Source organism: Leopardus geoffroyi, chromosome B3 (assembly GCF_018350155.1).
Source record: "Leopardus geoffroyi isolate Oge1 chromosome B3, O.geoffroyi_Oge1_pat1.0, whole genome shotgun sequence".
NCBI lineage: Eukaryota > Metazoa > Chordata > Mammalia > Carnivora > Felidae > Leopardus > Leopardus geoffroyi.
The window spans coordinates 62,368,003-62,386,998 of NC_059337.1; the positions used below are offsets into that span (position 1 = coordinate 62,368,003).

General features: G+C 50.0%; 2 protein-coding genes across 3 annotated transcripts in view; one reads left to right on the forward strand and one right to left on the reverse strand.

Annotated features, from left to right (window-relative positions):
* SPINT1 (serine peptidase inhibitor, Kunitz type 1) lies at positions 1–13,875 on the reverse strand. The gene is made up of 13 exons (XM_045450800.1): positions 13,696–13,875; positions 13,222–13,327; positions 12,729–13,175; positions 11,976–12,515; positions 3,789–3,916; positions 3,421–3,559; positions 3,154–3,324; positions 2,944–2,970; positions 2,495–2,620; positions 2,328–2,378; positions 1,473–1,643; positions 1,237–1,284; positions 1–874 (listed from the first exon to the last, which is right to left on the reverse strand). Exons 1-13 carry the CDS (start codon positions 13,873–13,875, stop codon positions 651–653), a joined length of 2,358 nt encoding a protein of 785 aa, XP_045306756.1. The 3' UTR covers positions 1–650.
* PPP1R14D (protein phosphatase 1 regulatory inhibitor subunit 14D) overlaps positions 12,710–18,996 on the forward strand; it is a 25,970-nt gene continuing 19,683 nt past the window's right edge. The window contains exons 1-2 of one of the 2 annotated variants that reach the window (XM_045450007.1): positions 12,710–12,823; positions 16,431–16,562. The gene's annotated coding sequence lies outside the window, so the exon portion shown is untranslated. Of the gene's footprint in view, positions 12,824–13,050; positions 13,532–16,430; positions 16,563–18,996 lie in introns of those variants that run through there. The other variant, XM_045450006.1, reaches the window with a different exon arrangement.

An 18,996-nucleotide genomic window follows, 5' to 3' on the forward strand; every position in this document is an offset into this window, starting at 1 on the left:
TCACAGAACCAACTATTTTATTACACTGTGGGTGGACTGGGGCCTGTGGAGGGCAGGGGGATGGGTGGGGTGTGATGCCTGAGAGCCCTGGGGCATGTGGGGAGGATACAGAGCATCAGGCTCTGCAGGGTGCACTCTTGGGGGCAGGGAAGAGGCAGCCCCTTCCCACTCCTCTCACCCATCCCCATGGCATTAAATAAACAAAAAGGAACTCTATACAGCACAAAATATACAGGGAGGTCCTACCCCCAGCCCTCAACTGTGCGTAGTGGCAGGGCCAGGTCTGAAGGGCAGGGCTGGGACCTCCAGCTTCTGACATTGCAGCTTTGAACAGGAAACAAAACTTCAACTTCTTTGAGATCCCAGGCAGACAGGTCCATCTGTGTGTGGGACTCTGGGTTCAAAGGTTTTCTGCTCCTCCCAGGCCCTGGAGCTTTCTCAGGAACCAGAGGCCTAAGCTTAGCTGAGACATATCCCAGAGGGGCTGGAGCCTGGCCTCAGGAGTGGGCCTGGGAAACAGGCTAGAGCGGTCTGGCCCCAAAGTCTTCCCCAGCTCAGGCTTCCATCTTGGCAAAAAGGAAGCAGGGCCAGGTGAGAGCTGGAAAGCGTCTGTGAGAGTTCTAGAGTGAAAGGCCAAGGTAGCCCCAGGCTCAGAGGGGCCGGGTTGTGTGGTTATAGACCAGGTGCTCCGTGTCCTCTGTGGTCGAGACTGTGGAGCTGGCAGGGGTAGGGGGTTGGGGGTGGCAGTGGTGGTGGTGGTGGAGGTGTCTGTGGAAGCCCTTTCTCTGGTTCTTGAAGAAGCAGTAACCCAGTATGGTGACCACCACCACGATGCAGGTGGCCAGGAATACTGCAATGGCCACCTCCACGGAGCCTGGGGGGAAAAAGAGGCCTAATGGAGGAGCTCCCGGGGCCTGCTCAGCTCTGATGCCCAACCTCCCACTCTGTGCAGAGGGGACCAAGTCAAATGGATGCCAGGTGTGGAAAGACCTCCAGCGTACGAGCAGCTGGGCTCCATTAGGAGCTCAAGGAAAGGCCTGGGACTCTGACCGCAAACATAGGACACGCGCTTTCCGGTGCCTCCCTCCTCTGCCCATGGCAGGTATCACTACTGACTGTAGCTCTCCGTCCCTTGAGCCAACCTCAGGATCCTTCTGAACACAGGTTTGGGCGATCACATGGAGTTGATCCTTGAGATGATACCTACTCATTGGTGAGAGGGCAGATGGGGCTTACCTACATTAGGAATGGGGTTTTCCTGCTGCAGATCAAAAACATCCTTCTCTACAAAATAATGAGGAGAGAGACAAATCAGTACTAAAGGCTCTGAGACTCAGTTGCTCCTCGGTGCCCCAGACGGCCCACTGCCATCCTCCCCCACCCCCATTCCAACACTCTGCTGATGCGCTGAGTGCTCTAGCTCAGCCTTTCCCCTCCCCATCTTCCGTCCCCTCCCCCACTGCCCAGCTCACTGGAGATGCCACGACAGGACTCGAGACATTGCTGCTCCTCCTCAAAATTGTTCTTGTTGCCATAACAACCACCATAGGTGAAGCGGGCACAGCGTTCACTTAAGGGGTTGTAGTACCAGCGTGGGATGTTCTCCAGGCAGAGGCCTGTGTCTGGCAGGTCCACGCAGTGCCCTGGGGGGTAAGGAATGGGCCAAAGGATGAGTGAGTCCATGGGGGGCCACCCTGTCACCATCCACCAGGCTCCACCTCCTGACCAACCTCATGCTGAGGAAGGCTGAGAGTCAGTGAGGGCCTCCAGGGCCCCAGAAACACACATATCCTGGACAACAGTCTCAGGCACAGAAATACCCCACATGGACTCATGTAACCGTTTTTTTCAATTTTCTTTCAGCTTTTCCAATTGTATCAAGATCTCGGTTTTCTCTCCAGCACTGGATGGTCTATCTTTTTAACAAAGAAGGCTCAGGGTCTGACCCTGGCAGGCAAATGTCTAGTGGAAATTAATTAATGTTGTCTTATTATAGTTATTGTAATAGTTAATATCAATCTGTAGCACGTAACAGTGGCTTCCCATGTACGCTACTGATGTGAAACTTCCTTTAACACATTAAGTTAGAAATGTATTTGATTTATAGGAAAAGTGGTAAGTAAATAACACCTCAGTGATATACGGGCATGGTGGTAAGAGGAGGACTGATGCATGGGAAGCATGAGGCCGAAGAGAGCCTAGGAGCCCACCAGGTTTCTACCCGCAACCTGGCACACACAGCAGGCCCCTTTGGCATCCTGGAGGGGTGAATAAGGATGGCAGTGCCAGCCTCTCTCCTGACCCAGGGTACCTGAGGAGGACCTCACCTTTGTCACTGGGGAAATGGATGTTCTGGAGCTCCTCGAAGCCACTGGTGTCTGCAAAGATGAAAGATCAGAGGCCCAGGCCAAACAAGGGTCTTGCAGGGGTGCAGGATGAATGGCCAGGCCCTCCCCTTCGGTTGCCCACCGCCCCTCCCTCTCCCAGGCCTCACATTTTTCACAGGTGGCCTCATCAGAGGCGTCGGGGCAGTCGGGAGTGTCGTCACACTCCAGGAAGCGGTTGATGCAGCAGCCATTGCTGCAGCGGAACTCGGTGGGGTGACAGGTGCCAGAGCACACTGGATGGGGCGGGATGGTGTTGAGGGTGAGGTCAGGCTCCAGCAGAGGTCACCAAGTACCAGAATCCATCATCTACCTGGCCTTCTCTACCCCAGCAGAGCATTATGACATGTCCCCTGCTCCCCTTCTAGCACCCCCCACCCGAACACTCCTACACACAAACTGGGGAGTTCCTGATAGGGTGCTGGGTTGTAGTGGGTGGCGTGCCTGTGGTCCTTCCATATCCTACGAGGGCAGGAATGGGTTGGGCAAAGGAGCTCAGACAGGGGCAAAGACATGACCTGGCAGGGGTGAGGGGAAGAGAGAAAGGAGCAAAGCCCACCTGGACGGTGCCTGTCCATTGAGGGGCCTGGGAGAGAGAAAACAGACAAGTGAGAGGAGTCAGGGCCAGGTCCCAGCAGGGATGAGCTGATTGGGGGTAGGGGGGTGGGGGCTGGGAATGCAGGACTCCCAAGCCCACTGTCCTGACAATGGAGAGACCACATACCCTGGGGGAAAGTCAGGGTCCCCAAGCTACCTGGTAAAGGCCCACCTTGCACATCCCGGCAGGCTAGCTTGCACTCTTCTTCCCGAAGGTAGTTGTTCTTATTGCCCAAGCAACCTCCATAAATGAAACTCTTGCAAATCTGTTCCGTGGGGTCGTAGTACCAGCGGGGGAAGGAACCGCGGCAGCGGCCCACCTTGTTGGATGCAAGGCAATATTCTGGGGGAGGGGAGGAAAGCTTGTGAGGGGGCCCTGTGGGGCCCCATCATCAGAGGGGGCCGGCTCCAGGTACTGCCTCCCTGTCCCCTCCCTTACCTTCTGTCTGCTTGGCAGACAACACAGTAACTGTGACATTGGCCGTGCTCTCTGGCTGGTCTGAGTCGGCCACTGTCAGCTGGAACAGGTAGGTGCCTTCCTTGAGTCCCCACAGCTTCACCTGGTCCGTCTCATTCTTCTATACACAGGAGTAGCCATCAAGCTGGGACCCCCCCGATGTCCCTCAGCTGTCCCAGTCCTCCCAGCCACACCCCCACCTCCATAGGGAGAGCAGAGGAACTTGGTATTAAATGTATCCTCAGCTTCTATCCACTCCAACCATCTGGAACCTCAGGCTGGACAATGGTCCTGGAAAGGGAACCCTGGAGAGCTGAGGTGGGGGTCAGGGAGCCAGCCTCATGTCTCACCTCTATTCTGACATCTGTGTCACCCTGCAGTAGGGACCAATCTGTGTTCTCCACACCCTTCAGCACCAGCGGTTCCTGGGGCTGCACCTTCAAGTCTATGCCTGCCCAGGTCTTGGGGATCCGGGACCCTGAAGGGGAAGGTAAGGTAAGATCAATTCTCACTGAATGGGCCAGAGCTCTCCTGAAGTGGGGAGCAATACGGGCCACACCTAAACCAACCTAGGACTCAGCAGCCTGCATGGGGTACAGGCAAGAGCTCACAACTAAATCATCATCTTGCTCTCTAGATAGTCTTTGTTACACTGAAGATATTTTTAATGTTGTAAAACCTACTTTTGAAGAAAAGTACTGAACAGCATGTATCATTTGATCCCATTTAGGGGAAAAATATGTATAGGAGAGGAGCTTATTCTCATTTTCTTTTTATGTATTTAAGTTTACTTATTTGGAGAGACAGTGAGAGTGCGCGCACACGCATGGGGGAGGGGCAGAGAGCATCCCAAGCAGACTCCTTGCTGTCAGTGCAAGAGCCTGAAGTGGGGCTTCATCCCATGAACCATGACTCGGGCTCATGACCTGAGTCGAAATCAAGAGTCGGACTCTTAACTGACTGAGCCACCCTGGTGCCCCTATTTATTTTATTTTATTTTAAGTAGGCTTCATACCCAGTGCAGAGCCCAACATGGGGCTTGGACTCAGGATGCTGAGATCAAGAGTCAGACACTTAATTGGCTGAGCCACTCAGGTGTCCCCTCCCCCATTTTCTATAATACGCAAGTACTTGTGCTAATTGCTTAAAAAAATCAAAGTAACAATATTTTTGAAAAGCCAAATAAGTAAATGTGTAATTAACACTATTACCCCTCATTCTGCTGGTCTGGATTGCTGCTGAGAAGCCCATCCTGGTAGAACCGTAAGCACAGAGCCCCTGGGCAGCAACGTGGCAAGACTTGGTGTCCTAGAGTATGTAGCCACAGGAGGAGGGTGCCTCTGCCACCTCAGACAGACTCTGCCTCCCATTATAAGGGGTCTTGAGGGAATCACACCCTCCCTCAACCTGACAATGCCTGTGCCTGAGGCTTCCTCCGGTCTCAAGTTAGGGACTGGAGAGAAATAAGCACAAAGCAGAATTCCTGTCTGTGGTAGGTTGAATGGGTAGACCCAGAAAATAGGGTTGTGTTTAATCTCCAGAATTTTTGAATGTGACCTTAACTGGAAAAAGAGTGTTAGCAGAAGTAATGAAGCTAAGCATCTTCATATGAGATCATTCTGGATTAGCTGGGTAGGCCCCATCCAATGATATATTGTCTTTATAAAAGACAGAAGAGGAGAAAACAGAAAGAAGGAAGGCCAAGTGAAGACAGGCAGAAACTGGAGTGTGATGTAGTCCCAAGCCAAGGACTGCCTGGCGCCACCAGGAGCTGGAAAGGGCAAGGAAGGATTCTCCCTGAGGGTCTTCAGAGGGAGTATGGCCCTGGCAACACCTGGATTTTGGACTTTTGGCCTCCAGAACTGTAAGACAGTAAATTTCTGTTGTTTTGAATCACCCAGTTTGTAGTAATTTGTTTCGGCAGCCATAGGAAATTACACACTGCGTTGGAGGGGGTTCCAGGCAGATAAGACCCAACGCCAGGAAGCAACTTGGGAGAAGACACCCAACAAGATGAAGCAATATGTGGTGTGTGTGCAAGACAAGGAAGTGGGCATACAGAGAAGGGAGAGGTCACAGCAAGTCAGAGAAATAGGGAAGGCTTTCTTGAGAAGGGAGAAAGGACTTTTTTTTTTTAACCTTTTTAAAAATTTTAATATTATTTTTTATATATAATTTTTATATATAATTTTATTATTATTATTATTTTAAAAGTTTATTTTTGAGAAAGAGAGTGAGGCAGAGGATCTGAAGCAGGCTCTGCGCTGACAGTGGACAGCCCAACATGGGGCTCGAACTCATCAACTGTGAGATCATGACCTGAGCCGAAGTCAGATGCTTAACTGACTGAGCCACCCAGGTGCCCCAATTTTATTATTTTATTTATTTATTTTTTTTAAATTTTTTTTTTTTTTCAACGTTTATTTATTTTTGGGACAGAGAGAGACAGAGCATGAACGGGGGAGGGGCAGAGAGAGAGGGAGACACAGAATCGGAAACAGGCTCCAGGCTCTGAGCCATCAGCCCAGAGCCCGACGCGGGGCTCGAACTCACGGACAGCGAGATCGTGACCTGGCTGAAGTCGGACGCTTAACCGACTGCGCCACCCAGGCGCCCCAATTTTATTATTTTTTAATGTTTATTTAGTTTTGAGAGAGACAGAGATAGGCTGAGCAGTGAGGGGGTGGGGGGGGGAGGGAAGGGGGGGACAGAGGATCCGAAGCAGGCTCTGTGCTGACAGCAGAGAGCCCGACGCAGGGCTCGAACTCATGAACCACGAGATCATGACCTTAGCTGAAGTCAGATACTTAACTGACTGAGCCACCCAGGCACTGTGAGAAAGGATTTTTTAATTCTTTTGTTTTTGTTTTTATTTGGTTGGTTGTAGAGAAGTGTGCGGTGTTGTTGATAACAGCAGGAAACATGATCCAAAGCAAGGAGTTGGGAATTTGCAAGGCCAGTCTGGCAGACATTGAAGAGACCAGCCTGGGTGAGACAGACCATAAAGGGCCCTCAATGCAGGGCCAGAGCATGTGGACACAGCAGAAATATATTTAAATATTTAACAACTAGTGGTACAGGAAGGGGACAGACATGGCCATGAGCAGTGGCACAGAGTTCTAGACACCACAGCTGCACCAGACATTGACCTCCTAGATGTATGATCGAGGTTCAGGAGTCTATAGGGAGGGGCCAAGGGCCCAGGCAGCAGGGGCACTCCTGAGCACAGGGCAGCAGCTATCTATCCCTCTGTTTGGAATAACATCTAAGGAGAGAGGAGGCCGGTGAGTGGATCAGAGCCACAGTTCAGAATACATGAAGGGAGTCGTCTGAATTAAAGGGGTAGCTAAAGGAATGGAAGGGAGGATGTGAGAAGCTTTCTGTGTCTGACAGGCATTGGGAACTGAGAAGAGTAGGGCACAGAGAAAAGGGAAACCAGATCTAGAGGGAACCTAGAGTTCAATTATAGAGAAGTTGAACTTGAGCAGGGAAGACCACTTAGGAAGTAACCAGCAGGTAGTGGAAGTGTGCGTGGGGACTTCTGACAGGCCAGAGCTGGAGACAGGTATGGAGTTGTCTTTATTAACAAAGCTGCCAATAGTTTATTTTGTGACACAGCAAAGTACCTAAAATTCAAATTTTTGTGTTCATAAATTGGAATACGGCTTCATCTACTCATTTACATATTGTTGACAGCTGCTTTCACCTTACAACAGGAGAGCTGAGCAGCTGGAACAGAGACTATATGGGCCACAAAGTGTAAAATATTTCCTATTTGAACCTTTACAGAAAGTTTACTGACCACGAATCTCCATCACCTACCTTCCGAACCATCCTACCACAGCTGCATTCTTGCCCCTCTCCAGATGAAAAAATTGACATTAGAGAGGTTAAATAACCTGCCCAGGGTCACTCATTTTCTGAACAGCAGAGCAGGGATCTGAACTCTGGTCTATCTGACTCCATAGCTCATGATCTTTATAAAACACCATGCTGCAGTCCACTCACCTACTTAGAGGAGTGATTTTGATTGCTTTTCATTATCTTAGGGTTGTTTTTAACTTAGGTAATACATATATATTATATAAAATTCAAAAAGTACAAGAGTTGGGGCACCTGTATGGCTCAGTTGGTGGAGCATGAGACTTGATTCCGGGGTTGTAAGTTTGGTTGGGTGTAGAGATTACTTAAAAAATAAAATCTTGAGGGGCACCTGGGTGGCTCAGTCGGTTAAGCAGCCGACTTCGGCTCAGGTCATGATCCCGCGTTCCGTGAGTTCAAGCCCCGCGTCGGGCTCTGTGCTGACAGCTCGGAGCCTGGAGTCTGCTTCCCATTCTGTGTCTCCCTCTCTCTGCCCCTCTCCTGCTCATACTCTGTCTCTCTCAAAAATAAATAGACATTAAAAAATTTTTTTAATTTTTATTTTTTTTTAATTTTTTTCTTTAAATAAAATCTTGAGGCACCTAGGTGGCTCAACTGGTTAAGTGTCTGACCTCAGCTCAGGCCATGATCTCATGGCTCATGAGTTTGAGCTCCACGTTGGGCTCCAAGCTGATGGCGTGGAGCCTGCTTGGGATTCTCTGTCTCCCTCTCTCTCTCTCTGCCCCTCCCCACTCTCTATCTCTCTCTGAAAATTAAAAAAAGAAGAAAAAAAGTTAAAAATAAATAAAACCAAAAACCTTACTACTGCCCCCCCCCCCCCCCCGAAACAAGTACAAAAGAGTAGTATTAAGTCTTGTCCTTTCTTAACCTTTTCCCCTTAACCTCCCAGGGTCCTCTCACTAGAGGCAACCATTCTATTTTATATGTGCGGTTGTGTGACTATCAAGAGACAGTATTGAATTTATAAGAATGCAAGTTCTTCTTCCTGTTTTTCTCACAATGTATTTTGGAAATCCTTCCATAGCAACATGGAGTTTCCCCCTTTCTTGGTTGCACAGTACTCATGTGAATGCATCATAACTTACAACTTATTTAACCAGTACACCAGTCTCCTCTTGACTTAGATTCTTTCTTTTCTTCTTCCTTCCCTACTAAAAACCAAACCATATTGCCTCAGGGCTTATTATTATTATTATTATTATTATTATTACTATTATTATTAAAACAGCACTGCCACATACAATTATAGGATGTGTTGACAGACATTGAGATTGTTTCCAATTCTTTGCTATTATAAACAATGCTACAACGAGTAACTGGCTGGTAAGTGGGTTTACACACATATAAGTATAGCCACAAGATGAATTCCTACAAGTGGAACTGTGTTGAGGATTATGTGCATTTACAAGTTTGTATTTTTTAGTTTTTTTTTTTAGTATGTATGTATGTATGTATGTATGTATGTATGTATGTATTTATTTATTTATTTAAGTAATCTCTTCACCCAATGTGGAGCCTGAACTCAACACCGATATCAAGAGTTGCATGATCCCCCGACTGGGCCAGCCAGGCGCCCCCATTTACAGTTTTGATGGACATTGCCAAACTGTCCTCCACTGAGGCTCTACAGAAGGTTATGTCAAGCGTAAGTGAGTTGAAAGGAAGAAGAGAAGGTAAGAGATAAGAGCAGCTGGTAGGAGGCTGAGTCACAGAGATTCCTCTTTGATGAGGCAGAGAAAGCGAGCCACTGGGGGACTCGCAGAGGGGAGGTGACACCCAACGGGGCGAAGACCAGGACACACAGTAACAGCAAAGGGATGGGAGGAGAGAGCGTCCACAAACATGTCAGATGCAGATGCAGAGGCCTAGAAGGACGAGAAAAGGAGGACCTGGGTTGCAGGGGTTGAGAGGAAATAAAACCAGAAGAGCAGGAAAGAAAAGTGCCTGTCTGGGACGAACTGTACCCAGGGGGCTTGGCTGGCATTCAGTAGAGGGTCCAATAGGGGCAGGTCCTGAGGTGACCTCTGAGAGACAAAGCCATGGGGGCAGTGAACTGGGGGGCGCCCATGCCTCTCTCCTTGCATTTTTCAGAAAGTAATCAGCCGAAGACAAGACTACTTGGGAGTCTACCTACCTGGCAGATAGGCTAGCCCCACCAGCCCCCAGGGTGGAAGTGGACAGCAGAGTGATGCACCTTGGGCCAAACCAGCAACATCCACCCAGCCCCAGGCCCCAGGAGCAAGGGGCAGATGCCCCACCCTACCACTCCCTACTTCCCACCCTCAAGAGAGCAAAGGGCCAGAGTGGCAATAAAGGAAGCCCTTCCCCAGCTGCCAGGCCTCAGGACATCGCCAGGAAACAGACTCCACCTCCTAAGCCACTCTTCCAACAGAAAGAGGGGGAGGGCAAGTAAGGGGAGAGAAGGAAGGAGCAGGGTATTCGGGAGGCCACAAGAATCTAGACTAGATTGGCCACAAACAGGGAAAGGGGAACAAGCCAACGCACCCTGATTTCTAAACCCAATGAATGAATCAAATGAATCAAAGGTTTAAATGCCCTGAACACCTAGGTGCCCACCTTGCCTGCCTTGGTCCACCCTAGCCTCCAAGATAACTTTATCCTGCTCTTTCCCATCTCCAACCTCTAGCCAGGCTCAGCTGAGAACAGACTCCTTGATACCAAACAGCTCCCCCCAACCCCCAAAGCACTGCAGCACCCTTAAAATGGCCTGGAGCTCGCACTCAGTTCACGCCCTACCCAGCTCCCTAAATAACCCAGGAAATTCCCACTCCACCCTGTGTTGTGCCAAACAAGCCAGCCAGGGTAGGGGCATTTCCAAATGAGGAAGGCTGGTGGCAAGACCCTGTGGCCCCATCCACCTCATCTCCCCGACCAGACCCCAGAGTTTCAGGTGCTGGCCCTGGAGCAGAACTCCCATGGACTCTCTGTCAGATCAGGAAGGCACAAGAAGCTCAGGTCAATTAGAGTCATCACCACCTACACTCTCTGCTACTTCCTTGTGGAACAGGCTCAGGCCCTGGCCCAGTGGGACTCAGGTGGCCCAGCCTGCCCCAGAGATGGTGCCTACTCTCCCCCCTCCCCCACCCAGAATCCCCATCCCACCTCTCCTCAGAGACCCAAGAGAGCTACTGGAAGAAGGATGGGGAGAAGAGTGGGTCCCTAACGTGAGAGAGAGTTTGGCCCAGGAAAAAGCTGGAAAGTCCCTTTTCCTCTTTCCAGAACTGAGACCACCCCCAGATTGAGTACCAGCCCAGTCCTGGCCCCTGAGCTCCCAGTCTCTGGTTCTACTATCTGCTGGGCTATCATGGGTCAGAGTGCTAGGTTTCTACCAAAAACGTGGCCTTGTGTGAAAACCAGCATAGGACTTTTGGAGATCCTGCCTGGATTGAGTCCCACGTCTCCGATTTATGGGCAGTGCTATCCTGGGCAAATTATTATTATTATTATTATTATTATTATTATTATTATTATTATTAATTTATTGTCAAATTGGTTTCCATACAACACCCAGTGCTCATCCCAACAGGTGCCCTCCTCAATGCTGGGCAAATTATTTAACATGGGAGTCGGTTTCCTAATCTAAAAAGTGGGATGACAACTAATAGCACCCTTTTCAGAAGTGGTTATCATGAGGCCTAAGTCAGAGTCTAAGTGGCACAGCAATCAGTAAACTATAAAGTGCTAACAGAGGTTATCAGTTGTGACCCATCCCTGCCCTGGAGCCCCACCTGGCCAGAACATCAGACAGAGAAAATGGGGAACGAAGGTCTCTGGAGGGGCCCCAACCCCAGCTGACTGCTCAGTCCCAGCAAGGAGGAGGAGGAGCCCCCACTTTGCCCTTATCCCTGGAAGTAAACAAGGTGAGCAGACCTTGTAGCTTGGCTATCACATCCTAAGCTGGGAGAGCCCTGCCTGGCTCACCCGCGTACACACACACCTGCCTGGACAGCTGACATCCCTCCCCTACCAGGTATACATACCAGTGGGCTGACTCACTCAGCAACCCTGCTCACCCCCACCCAGAGCCTCTGGCTACTGTGCCCACAACACCACCCCTTCCTCTTTTGGGTCAACCTCAGACTGGGCTTGTTCTTAAGCATCTGGGGTCTTGGAGTTGTCCCCATACCACCAAAAGGCCAATAGGTGGGAAGAGGGGGTGCAGAGAGATGCTAACCAGTCCCAAGCCCAGCAGCAGAGAAGCAGACTATCCTTCCCCGGGCTCACTTGACAGGGCCTCAAGGCACCTAGCACAGTGCTTGGCCAGGGGTGTCTAGCTAGTCACCAGGTGGCCTCCAGACGACTCACTCCCTGACTTAGCATATGAGGGCCAGCAATCGGGAATCCGGGAATCCGGAGGAGCTGCCTTCTCTCTCCCAAACACACTTCCCAGAGCACCAGCCCACTCAACATCCTGAATTAGGGAGCTAGAGTCTGGATTTTAGGATGTCACCCCTCCCCACTCTAGTAGCCTGTCCCGTGTTTACTGTTTATACTGCCCACTTCTAAGGAGGAGTCAGGGCTGAATGGGACTGTCCTCCTCACTCCTTTCTGATGCTCGCCTCCCCCAGGACTCCATTACCAGTGCCTTTTCTGAGTCTCCCCACATCCATCCAACCGGGTCCCCTCGTACTTACCTCCAAAGCCCTGGGTCCGAAGCTCGCGGTAGGAGCGGTAAACCTCCCGCGTGAGGTAGTTGATGAAGCCCTCCCTGGGTGCGAACTTGCACACGAAGTTCTGCTCGTAGAGGCAGTTCATTAGGAAGCAAGCGGCAATGGCGTCCTCCCCGCCGTCGGGCTGCAGCTCCACCAGCGCCAGGTTGCAGTTCTGGGTGGTGCAGCAGGCGCGCACGCAGTCCCAGCCGCGGCGCACGGTCGGGGAGCCCAGGAAGGTGGCCCCGTTGCCGACCGAGGCCTCGGTGTCGAGCACGAAGGCAGGCACCCCGGCGGTAAAGCGGTCCAGGCAGGCGCCTCCCGCGGGCACGCCGGGGGGCGCGGGCGGCGGCCCGGCCTCGGTGCCCAAAAGATCGAGGGCGCACAGGAGCCACACGGTGACTGCTGGGGCACTGGCCTGGGAGAGGCGAGCACGGGCCATCATCCTTCCCGGGGCCGTTGCCCTCCTCCCCACGGGGGTCACCTTCACTGTGCGGCCCTCTGGGCTCCGAGGGTGCTTGAGACCTGAGAGAGGGGAGGAGACGGAGGAGGAGACACACCGGATCAGCCGGAGACTTCCAGGGAGGCGGGCAGGCCAAGAGGAAGTCGAGAAGAGGGCTGGGGAGCACCCCAGGCCCCGGGAGTGAGGAAGGGTACGCGGGCCCAGCCCTCCCACTCCCACTCTGGTGACCCGGCCGCTCTCGGACCCCCAGATGGACGGCTAAGGAGCTCACGTACCCGGGCACACGCAGCAGCGCAGAACAAAGGGCCACACATGCTCCGAGCCCGCTCCGTCCCCGCCTCGCGCTCCGGGGCCCGGGTTACCTGCGCAGGTGAGTGGGGTGGGGCTGCCCCTGCCGAGGTTCCGGTCCCGGCTTCCTGCGCGGCTCGGGCCCCCGCTTCCGCCCCGGTGCCGGGTGCGCTGAGGCTCGGCCACTTCCTCCCCGGGTTTCTGGTGAAACTGAGTCAGTGCGGCCGGGGCGGGGCGGACATTAACCCCAGCGCCGCCGGCCCCGCCTACTGCCGTTGCGCCGCCACCTGCCCGCCCTGCCCCGCCGCGCTCCGCCACCGCCACCCCATGTCTCCGGACCCCTTCCCCACGGACTGCTCCCGGCACCGTCTCTGGGGCCCGGCCCCGGGCGGCGCCCCTCGACGCTGCTCTACGTAGGCTCCGCCGAGGCCAGCCTCACGGCAGGGCCCCGCACCCCAGAAGTGCAGCCGGTTCTCTGGCCTGGACGCCGCAGCAGAGTCGTCCATTCGGGGGTCCAGCACTCCCGCCTCCCTTTCCGGTCGGGGCCAGCATTCCCAGCTCCTGGCCTGAGGCGCTTGAGAAGGAGCTGGGGGAGGAGAAATGGGGCAAAGCCCGACGCCAACGGCAAACGATCTTGCCGCCGTCGTCAGCCCTCGGGAAATCATTTTCATCTCGTGGCGGGAAGAGATCCCAGAAGCTGTGGGGCTGCACCTTTGGTAACTGGAATCCCGGATGCCTGCTCCAGCGTCACCGCCCTTGCCAGCTCCGGGAAGCCCTCCTTTCTGCCAGAGTGAGCAGTTGAGGCGATTTCCTCCTTCCAGGTTTCCCTGCTAGACCTGCAGTGGTTCCATTTTGTTTGAGGCCCTTCCTTGTACTGAGGTTTACATTCAGGTCTCTGTCAGAGCTGAGTCCCTGTTAGCTCTCATTGGTCTGCCTTCTCCTTCCCTGGAGTACAGGTTCCCTCTTCTCTCCCACTAAGAGGGTGCTCCTGGTCAAGAGCTGGTCGTCCTCTTCCAGTAGAATGCCATCCTTGGAAGCTAGAAGCTCCAGCTCACCAAAGTAATTGAGATAATGACCTTCACAGATCTGTGGGTTCCTTGAAACCACGAGTGAAGAACTCCTCTTAAAGACCATTCTTACAGAGCAAGATTGGCCTTGTTAATGCTCTCCCCAAAAAGAGATTCCACACCTTTTCATGATGATCTAACAAATCCCGCCCAGTGAGACGTTCTTCCTAATTTCTCATCTAGAGCAGCTTTACCTACTAGGTCCTGTAGCCACCCTTTGATCATTTTCCTGGATGACCTGCAACACTCCTCAGCTGCCTACATTATGAGTGTTAGGGTGGGAATCTGGGGTCTGTGTTACATTATGAGTGTTAGGGGTGGGTCTGTCCCCCTCCTCTGGATTTCCTGCTTTTTTTCTCATTGCCCCTCGCACACTGGTGGACACAGGACAATGATGTTATGCTGAGAATGCAGCAAAAGATTGTGCAGTTACTGGGGAGAAAGGGTTTTGTCGTGAGCAGATTTCTGCCTCCCCCAATACCTTATACATATAAGAATACTAACACAGGAGACTATGACTTTATAGTGACATGACATAACCATAGATTTATCATTACATCCATCTACACCATTACAAAAATCTGTATTTATCAAGCACTCACAATGCCCAAATGCTGTTTTTAAGTACTTCCCACAGGTTGCCCTATATACTGAAAACAAACCAAGAAAGTAGGTACTATTTTTATCCCCATTTTACAGGTGAACAGACAGGCTCAGACAGGTAATGTAGCAGGTAGCAGAGGGAGGATCAGAGTCTAGGCAGACCAATTCCATTGTTTTAGCGCCTAAACCCTGGGCTTTACTACACTTGCAACTCTAACTTCAGCTGGACCTTCTACCCTGCCCACAGATTTAGCTTGCTAGAAATAAAAACTCATTTTCAAGTGGTGGGCAGCCCCCTTTAGTTAAGATGCTGGCACAACTTGACATAATTGCTAATGCTCACAGCTACTCTGAGAATAGTTTCCACTTTGCAGAGAAGTTCACTAACTCCCTTGAGCTCACAGTGAAGAGTGGGAGGCAGGGCTGGATAGGGCTTAAGTATGTGGACTTTAGACTCAGGCTTCTGGGTTTAACTCTCACCTGCCACTTACTATCTGTGTGGCCTTTGGCAAGTTATTTAGCCTCTCTGTGCCTTGGTCTCCTTGTGTATGAAGTGGGGCCTCAGAGGTTATTATGAAGATTAAATGAGTTACTGCAGATAAAACATTTGATACCATGAGTGCCCAAAAGTAACAGAGCTAGAATTTTATTCCAAGTCTCTCTGCCATCAAAAACTACACTTTTTGTACTACTTTATACTGCTTCCTACATACTGAGAAGAAAAGCTACACATGAGAGGAAAAAAGACTAAGATAGTCCACCCAAGTGGTGAAAGCAATGGCATTTGAATGGCGGGAATATGGGGTAACATTTTCTTCTTTCTAGTTTTTAAGTTATCTTCCAAGTTCCCTTTAGTGAGTTTCCACAATGAAGACCAGAAATATATCCTGACAGTCTCCACATTCGTCATATTTAGCGCCAAATTGCTCTTCTCTCCCCTTTCTCTCCTGGTCTCATTGTCCCTGCCACTTTGGAGTTATCTTTGCCCTCTGCCTTTCCTTGGGCTTTCCCTGCAAACATCTAGCTGGCTCCTGGGTACTGACATTCTCTCTGGTATTGGGTCACACCTATCCCTTCTGTCTACTGCCATTGCTGTCCTTGCTCTGAGCTCTGTGCCAGCTTCCAGATGAACTCCAGGCCACCTTGCACGCTGCGTGAGGTTGTCTCCTCCAGCCTTGCCTTCATCTGCCCTTTACCTGTTTAGACCCTTAGTGACCGCGCCTCCCCCCCCCCCCCCCCCCCGCTCCCCATAGCCTCTCTGGCACTGTGCACAGAGCCAGCTGTCCCCTGGATGGATTCATAAAGTACACTTTGTAGAGAAGCAAAGAGTGTTAAACCTGTTGAGGGGCTTAGCTAAGGGTGTTCCCCTTACATATAGGAAACTGAACTCAGAGACTTGTCCTTGATTTGTTCAGAGACACAGAGCTAATGTGTAGCAGAGGGCCACATGCAGACTTAAGGTCTCCTGACTGCCAGCCTTGTGCCCTTTCCATGATTCTGCCATGCCTTCCTGCAAAGCATTTCCAGATGATATGGTTTTCTAATTGTTTATTGCAGGCCCAAGAGGAGCTGTCTGGGTAAGTTAGCTCTTTTGTTAGACCATGTGGCTCACCCTCCCTCTGTGAGCTTGGAGAAGAGTAGGCCTGGGTTTATGCTACTGACTTCATTCTTATGTGTCATATCACCGGTACCAACCATTACTCTTAGGATTGGGTGCTTTGGTGAGAATATTCAGTCCTTAACACCACTGCTAGAAAAGGAACACTGACTACCTTGTCTCAGATGATGATCTGGTGGTTTCTATCAGTAGGTGTGGTGGGTCGTCTACAATGATGGCCAGCAAAGGTGGTAGACCCTACTTCACCTTCCCGTATATGCACACTGCTCCTCCCACCAAGAGATGGCATCTGTGTTCCCTTCCCTTTGAATCTGTAACTTGCTTTGACCAACAGGACATGCAGAAGTGGTACCCTGTGACTTCTGGGCTGTAGCCACATGGCTTGCATTTTTCCCTCTTAGAACCAGTTGTGACACAAAGAAGCTTGACTCCCCTGCAGGAGCGAGAGGCTACCTGAAGAGAGCAAGCCCCTGGAGGATGTGAGACAATGAAGGAAGAGAGAGAGGAGTACAGCTATCTTGAAGCCACCCCAGGTGAGTAGCTGTGTGAAGCCATCTTCTATCCTTAACCTCAGTCCAGCTGCCCCTCAGAGACTGGCTGCCCCTGCCAAGCCCTGCCCAAGATGCAGAACTGGGAGTAAATAAATGGCTGTATTTGTTTTACGTCTTTGTATTTTGGGGTGGTTTGTTATGTGGCAATAATAACTGAGATGGAAGGATAATATATTTACAGAGTAAATTTTAGTTTTAATTATTTAGTGATCATAAACAATACATTTTATTGTATTGTATTGTATTGTATTGTATTGTATTGTATTGTATTTATTTTTGGTGACGAAACCCAGGAACGCATAAACAATAAATTTTGGAAATAAATTTCCATTTTAATTATCTAAGTCAAAGCCCATGAATTCTCCTGATAATGTAGAACCAATAATTTTTGGTAAGGAATTTTGGGGAAAGTAATGCAATACTTTTCAGGGTGAGGCCACTGTGATTGGTTCAATCTTTATTTAAGGGAGACAGATCTTCTTGGGTATTACTATAGCCTTGAAGAGGCATTTTAATTTTTTTTAATGTTTATTCATTTCTGAGAGATAGAGACAGAGCGCAAGCTGGTGGGGTGGGTGTGCAGAGAGAGAGGTAGACACAGAATCCAAAGCAGGCTCCAGGCTCTGAGCTGTCAGCACAGAGCCTGACGCAGGGCTCGAACTCACAAACCGTGAGATCATGACCTGAGCCGGAGTCAGATGCTTAACCGACTGAGCCACCCAGGCGCCTCTTAAAGGGGCATTTAAAAAGAATTATACTGATGCAAAAATGCCCACATGGTATTCCAGTGTGACTTCTAAATTGCCACCAGTTGTCTAGCCCTTCTGGTTTTCATGCCCTGTGTCATCTTTTCCCCTTGAGGGTGGCTGGGCCTAGTAACTGACTTCTGATGAATAGAAAACAGCAAAAGTCATGGCATGTCACTTCCTAGATTAGGGTACAAAAAGACTGTGACTTCTACCTTGCTTGCCTACCCCCTTCCTCTCATGCCCTGGCTCTAGCGGAAGGTAGCTGCCATGTGGCAAGGAGTCCTCTAGAGAGGTCCTTGTGGCAAGGGATTAATGTCTCTGTGCAACAGCCCTTGCCAGCACCTGACTTGCAGCCTTCTGAGAATCCCTTACCCAGAGGAGCCAGCCAAGCCGCCTGCTGAAACAGTGATATAATAAATACTTAATGTTTTGGGGTGCCTGGGTGGCTCAGTCGGTTGAGCGTCCGACTTCAGCTCAGGTCATGATCTCACGGTCCGTGAGTTCGAGCCCCGCGTCAGGCTCTGTGCTGACGGCTCAGAGCCTGGAGCCTGTTTCAGATTCTGTGGCTCCCTCTCCCTCTGACCCTCCCCCGTTCATGCTCTGTCTCTCTCTGCCTCAAAAATAAATAAAAAAACATTAAAAAAAATAAAAAATAAAATAAATACTTAATGTTTTAAGCTGTAAAATTTTGGGATAATTTGTTATGCAGCTTTATATGACTAACGAATTCGTTAACTGAAAAAAATAGGATATCAAACTATAAACAGTTTCTTTGGTACAACTTTTTAGAGAGCTAATATGACCATAAATGTCAAACTCCCCTAAAATTTTACACACCCTTGTAGCCCCACCTCTAGAAATTTCTCTTAAGGGAAAAGAAAAATCATGGAATGCTAACAAAGGAATAGTTACAGGGATGTTCAGAACAGTACTATTTATAATGGCAAAAAAACTGGTAGCAATCCATATATCTAATGATAGGGGATTGAGTAACTGTATCATGGAATTGTTGCTAATAGAAGAGGTTGGAATCCATTAGTGAGTCTTGAAAACAAACTGACTTGCTGTTAGCATTTGAAAAAATAAAATGAAATAGAGTTAAAAATATCAAAATAAAGGTAAGTTTCTCTTCATAAGAAAATTTTCATTTCAGCAATCCCTATCAAAATAACACCAGAATTCTTCACAGAGCTAGAACAAAGAATCCTAAAATTTGCATGGAACTGGAAAAGACCTTGAATAGTCAAAGCAATCCTGAAAAAGAAAACCAAAGCTGGAGGCATCATAATGCCGAACTTCAAGCTCTATTACAAAGCTGTAATCATCAAGACAGTATTGTACTGGCACAAAAACAGACACATAGTTCAATAGAACAGAATAGAAAATCCAGAAATGGACCCACAAATGTATGGCCAACTAATCTTTGACAAAGCAGGAAAGAATATCCAATGGAAAAAAGACAGTCTCTTCAGCAAATGGTGTTGGGAAAACTGGACAGTGACCTGCAGAAGAATGAACCTGGACCACTTTCTTACAACATACACAAAAATAAACTCAAAATGGACAAAAGACCTAAACCGAAGACAGGAAGCCATCAAAAATCCTAGAGGAGAAAACAGGCAACAACCTCCCTGACCTCAGCTGCGGCAACTTCTTACTTGACATGT